The 5,515-nt window shown below is 33.9% G+C and overlaps 1 protein-coding gene and 1 long non-coding RNA gene across 3 annotated transcripts; one reads left to right on the top strand and one right to left on the bottom strand.

Moving 5' to 3' along the window:
* Nucleotides 1-444: 444 nt before the first annotated feature.
* On the bottom strand, nt 445-1,034 carry LOC113561659. The gene is made up of 2 exons (XR_003406347.1): nt 827-1,034; nt 445-555 (listed from the first exon to the last, which is right to left on the bottom strand). It is a non-coding gene; the product is annotated as an uncharacterized LOC113561659 (long non-coding RNA).
* Nucleotides 1,035-3,211: 2,177 nt separating this feature from the next.
* Nucleotides 3,212-5,074, top strand: LOC105285611. 2 transcript variants are annotated; one of them, XM_026968400.1, is made up of 4 exons: nt 3,212-3,648; nt 3,790-3,842; nt 3,887-3,996; nt 4,102-5,074. In XM_026968400.1, exons 3-4 carry the CDS (start codon nt 3,908-3,910, stop codon nt 4,439-4,441), a joined length of 429 nt encoding a protein of 142 aa, XP_026824201.1. In that variant the 5' UTR covers nt 3,212-3,648; nt 3,790-3,842; nt 3,887-3,907; the 3' UTR covers nt 4,442-5,074. The 2 variants fall into 2 exon arrangements, with proteins under 2 accessions (XP_026824201.1, XP_026824200.1); XM_026968399.1 differs by having other exon boundaries at nt 3,215-3,648; nt 3,907-3,996.
* The last annotated feature ends 441 nt before the right edge of the window (nt 5,075-5,515 follow it).

The following is a 5,515-nucleotide window of genomic DNA, read 5'->3' as shown; positions in this document are numbered from 1 at the left end:
TGAGTAATGAAAAGGGATATTTATAATCACTCCGCTAATGTACAAAACTGTAAACGTATTTGTTTTAATATTACCAAATACAAAGATTTACGAGTCATTAGTGAAAATACTCAAGGCAGTATAAATTTAGAAGAATACATGTCCAATGCGACCCGGGCACGCCAAGTATTATTTCAAATTACAAATCCTCAAAATGAATTGCTTCTAGGTACTTGGCTAATTAACTATGGATTTCATCATATTTTTTTGCTTTTTTATGTACTTGGCGTATTGTTTTACCTTTCTAAGGCTTTTTAGAGGGATTCTAATATCTGAGATCAGCGGTCCATTCTATATGTCGATGGAAACAATAAATATACATGCATACCTACTTCCCTTACTTTTCTTTTTAGTATACAGGTATTTTAGTATATGTAAAGGAACGGTTCAACTTACAATACCGATGTTAATCCAAAATGTATTATATTTAATCAGAAATAGAAGTACAAATAATACGAAGGAGAGAGTTCTCATAATTAGATTAGGATTGCATTTTGAAGTTAGGAATGGTGTAAGCTAGAATTAATAAATTTATTAAAAAAGTAATCAGCTGCCTTTAAGCACATCATAATATATAACAAAGAATTTATAATTATTAATAATTATAATGTAGCAATGTTTTATTGTATATTGTTAATATTGAAATATGATCACTTTGAAATAACATAAAAACAACATTACAAAATGACGCAAATGATATAAAACATATCATTACACAAGTATGCATATAAAATATTATAATAAAGAATGATAAATACACGAACATCTGAAATATAAAAATACGTACCTGAAATATAATAAAACTAACTAGAATACTGTAACAGATGAATACGTGAAATTCAACAAATTTTGATCGCTGGTATGGCCATAAGCCAACGGCCAGCATAAGAATACGATTTATGTTGAAATGCTGGGTCTCGATACATATCATTATTTTACGAATGGTCAGTTGCGTTTGAATATAAAAAAGTCATTGAGGGATGGTATATCCTCTCCTTTCAAAGGTCCGATATTTCAAAATTTCTTTTCTAGGGTATATTTTAAATCGCATAATTTAATACTTTACATAATGTACAACTACAAAATACTGTGCAATTGAAACAATTTTCTCGCAATTTATTCTGGAAATAATCGACTTAATACTTGAAGAAATTGAATTGATATTTGTCTCATAGAAATATAAATTAACTCTTCAGCAAGACGGACATAACTTTTCTTCTTCAGAATATAAATTTACATTGCATTCTAGCGCTTGCACTCGTATGTGACGCTTGCTCTTCTGAAAAAGTTAGTCAATCTATTGATCGGCGGCGATATAAGTAAGTATTACTATCAAGAGACACGGTAGTGTCTCGCGTCAAGTGTACGCGTAGCGAGACCTATATGTTAATTGCCTTATTCTTTCTTTTTCTCTTGTAGATGCATGCGTGCATGTGTGTGTGTGTGTGTGTGCGCGCGCGCGTGTGTATGACATTAGAATTAAGTATAGTATAATCTTATCTATATTTCTAACATATATTTTATGTGTTTCACCGAATTTTGTCATGTAATTCAGATTGTAAGGAAATTATTATAATCGTTAGATTATAAGGATTTAACTAATATGGCAATTAATATTGATTCGGTTTAGCAGCGCTAAACATTTTGAAAAAATATTTATTTGTATTAAAATAATTCTTCCGCATTCATAGTCGATACTATGTACGTGTATATGCATGTGTCTGTATGTAGTATAGATAATTTGTAGAGTTCTTTTTTGAACGCAAAACATCCTTTTTTCTTAGGGCGCGTATACTTGGCACTTTTTTGTACCTTTTTTAAAAAAGGTAATTTTGTTGTGATAATATATGTACCAGAAAAGTACAAAATAGGAATGCAGTTATAATTCAATATTTGTACATTGGTTATAAAGATTTAAGGACTTTTTCTCTCGGATTACAAGTTGAAACACACTTTTTTTATGTAATCACACTATACATTCATTTCTTTTATCTCTTGTAATATGAAATTGTAATGCAGAGTAAAAATTTTTTTAGTTTATATATATTGAATCAGTCAAAAAGTTTTATTAAATTTTTGCGTCAAATGTTTCTTTATTGCATTCAGTAGAAACAGATTATAATTTATTATTTCAATACATATTTATAATGTTATTATCACTACATAGTTGTATATGTGTATAAATTACAATAACTTTTATAATAACTATATAAATATAATAATATTTTTTCCAATATTTTATATCTTTTTCACTGTAAGCTGTGTTTATCTTCATCATATTTTTATTATTTTAATCACAATATTGTAATTATCTACTTAAATCCTCTTACATCCACTCCTCTTACATGCGTTAGAAAAAAGATATAATTTGTGATAAAGCGTCACAAACTTTCTATTCATTTTGCTTAGAGATCCTGAACCACAGATCGGCCAATGTTCCGCCATGGGATAAGATCAAATAGGGAGTGTCCCGTTTGGCCACGTTGATATTGACCACAGTCCCGATTGACCACGTTGAAATTGACCACGTTCCGATTGACCACACATTGGAAATCAGAAATCAGAACGGGCGTATCCCGTTTGCACACGGAACGATTGCACACGTAATATTGCACACTACCGATATACCGATACCGATGACTTGACAGTGTTTGCGTGGGGCGGGTAATGCAAGTGGAAGGGCTTCACCTTCGGCGAAGCACCTTCCACCTGCACCCCCGCCAAAAACAAATATAAACAAACTTCGGGGGGCCTACCCCGCCCGCGGTGGACCTCGATTGGCGTGGAATGTTCAAGGCACGGACCTCGTTGAACCTATGCGGAATCATTTACTGATCATTAAAAATTTTTCGTTCATAAAGTTTGATTAAACAATCGTGTAGTGTCTAATAGTGCGGTTTCCAATCGTGCAATGTACGTGTGCAATCGTGCGGTGTACAATCGTGCTGTGTGCAATAGAACAGTGTGCAATACAACGTGTGCAATATTACGTGAGCAATCATGCGGTGTGCAATTGTTCCATGTACAAATAGAGGCCACCCCGTAAAACACATGCATGTTTCTGATTTCCAATGTGTGGTCAATCGGGACCGTGACCAATATCAACGTGATCAATCGGGACCGTGATCAATCGGGACCGTGGCCATTATCAACGTGGTCAATCGGGACCGTGGCCATTATCAACGAGGTCAATCGGGACTGTGGTCAATGGGGACCGTGGCCATTATCAACGAGGTCAATCGGGACTGTGGTCATTCGGGATTGTGGTCAATTGCAACGTGGTCAATCGGAACGTGGCTTTGACTATATAAGTATGGACTGTTAGCAGTCTCATTTGTCCTACGTTTTCGTGTATCCAACATCTGCCGCGCTACAAGGTACCAAACGGGAGAGCGGCGAACTAAAATGCAACGCCATGCTTGTTTCGTATGCATCAAGCCTGTCGGTAACTGACGGTGTTGCGTAATTGTAATTCCCGAGTTTTATTGTAAATCGCAGTCTGTCGACTAATTCTTAATAAAATGGTGGTGTATTGTTACGTCGAGGGATGTACTTCAACCCTGTATAAAAAAAGTCTCAGGAGAATCAAGAACCAGTGTCATTTCATAGGTAAGTTAAAACCTAACCTACGCTTCAGTTACAAAGGATTTCTCATTGTGATATTTCAATGTATTTATATGAAATCTTAATACCTATTGAAGCATTTCAAATCCATTTAATTCTATTAATTTGTATTCGTTAATTATGCAGATTTCCAAGTGATCCAAATCTCCGTGCTCAGTGGATTAAGGCTCTCGTAGAAGGTAATCACCAACTAAATGCTGATACATTACCACAAAATCCTAAGATCTGCAATCTGCATTTCAGAATGCAGGATGTTGAAAAGACGGGATTCATGCACTTGCGTTTGAAACCAAAATCAGTACCATCAATATTTCCAAATGCAAGGAGAGAGAGGTAATAACAACTCAGTAAACACAAAGTAACAGCAACATAACTGTTAAGGCAGAAGCACATACTTTTCCATAAGACATTACATAAGGTTTTATTATGTATTTACAGTAATGCAATTTGTCAGCTAGTTGAAGATCCAAATCTCAAAGCCTCTCAGTGCAACAATGCATTGCTTACTGAAGCGGTTGAGATTGTACAATCTGTACTTCCGATTCCTGGTAAATTAGTGAATTATGAGGAATTTGATCAGCATGGAGTAACAGATGATCAACAGGAAACTGAAATTACAATAGAACAAATGTTCGCGACTCCACAGAAGAGGTTACGATACACAGAAGATGAACCTATATCCACGACTCCAAAGAAGACGGTGCGATACCCTGGAGATGTACTGAGTGATAAGATTCCCGATATGTCCCCGCACACAATGACTAACAAGGAAGGTTAGCCAACCCGGAAATTCAGAAAATTCTGAAACTTTGTGTGCATATAGAGTAGTTTATCCGTAACATAAAACTATTTTTTTTTCGTGCTGAATTACAGTTCAAGGGGGTGAAATCACCCCTTGAAGAAAAATGTAGGTATTTCCATTTTGCGAAATAACTGCCAAACCGTGAGAGATATACAAAAAAAGTTTATACAAAAGTTGCATCTCTTTTTTATGTCTACAAAGCTGTGTACGGATAAGTATCGAAAAATTAATGCTTTTCTATTTATCCCCTCCACCACCCCTTAAAATTGAATTTTTTTACTTCGTAAATTTACGTCAAAGTACTTCCTCCTGACCTCTTTTCATACGTCATAATCAATTTATGTCTGTTATATTAAAAAAAATAAAATAAAATAAAAACCTTAAAAGAAAAACTCCGATTCCCAATTCCGCGCGTTTTAGCAGTTTAATTATTAAAATAATTTTAAAAAGTAATATTTAAATTTCTCGTACCGTTGATTGTATAATAGCCTCTTGGTTAATGCGGAAAACAGAAATAAAATGTTTGGTAAAATAATATTCACAACTGTTTATTAAAGCAACTGTATATATGATATAAAAATATAAATCACACGGGATAAGTCGATAAGGCGATAAATGTAGTTTTGCACTATCGTGATCCATTGGAACGTCTTTCCTCGCATTTTTATTAGATTATTTTGTAAACCGCAGTGTAGTAGTGACAAATACAGTAAAATTTGCTAATTGATATAGTAATGATATTCTTCGTAAACATGTTTAAAACAAAAATATTAGTACACACTCTATTGTTTAATTATACATTACAATAGTTATATTAGTGCAAAATGATAGTTATACTAAAAATTACGGATTGTAATTGGTACAGTAATGATATTCTTCATAAAAGTGTTTAAAACAGAGATATTCGCCACACCATGCACAGCGTATAAAAGCGGCCATCCCACAAATACTACATTTGGGTATATTCTTTTAATTTTTAAAGTAACAGAAATTTACAAGATTTTGAAATTCGGCAGGATGCGTTTCTACATATCCGCTTTTATACCAAGC

The sequence above is a fragment of the Ooceraea biroi genome, chromosome 3 (assembly GCF_003672135.1).
Source record: "Ooceraea biroi isolate clonal line C1 chromosome 3, Obir_v5.4, whole genome shotgun sequence".
Taxonomy (NCBI): domain Eukaryota; kingdom Metazoa; phylum Arthropoda; class Insecta; order Hymenoptera; family Formicidae; genus Ooceraea; species Ooceraea biroi.
This window is presented reverse-complemented; position numbering and strand designations above follow the sequence as displayed.

Coding starts and splice junctions, on each gene's coding strand:
- LOC105285611 (XM_026968400.1), top strand. CDS start 3,908: ATGCAGGATGTTGAAAAGACGGGATTCATGCACTTGCGTTTGAAACCA. Junction 3,997..4,101: donor CCAAATGCAAGGAGAGAGAG/GTAATAACAACT, acceptor ATGTATTTACAG/TAATGCAATTTGTCAGCTAG.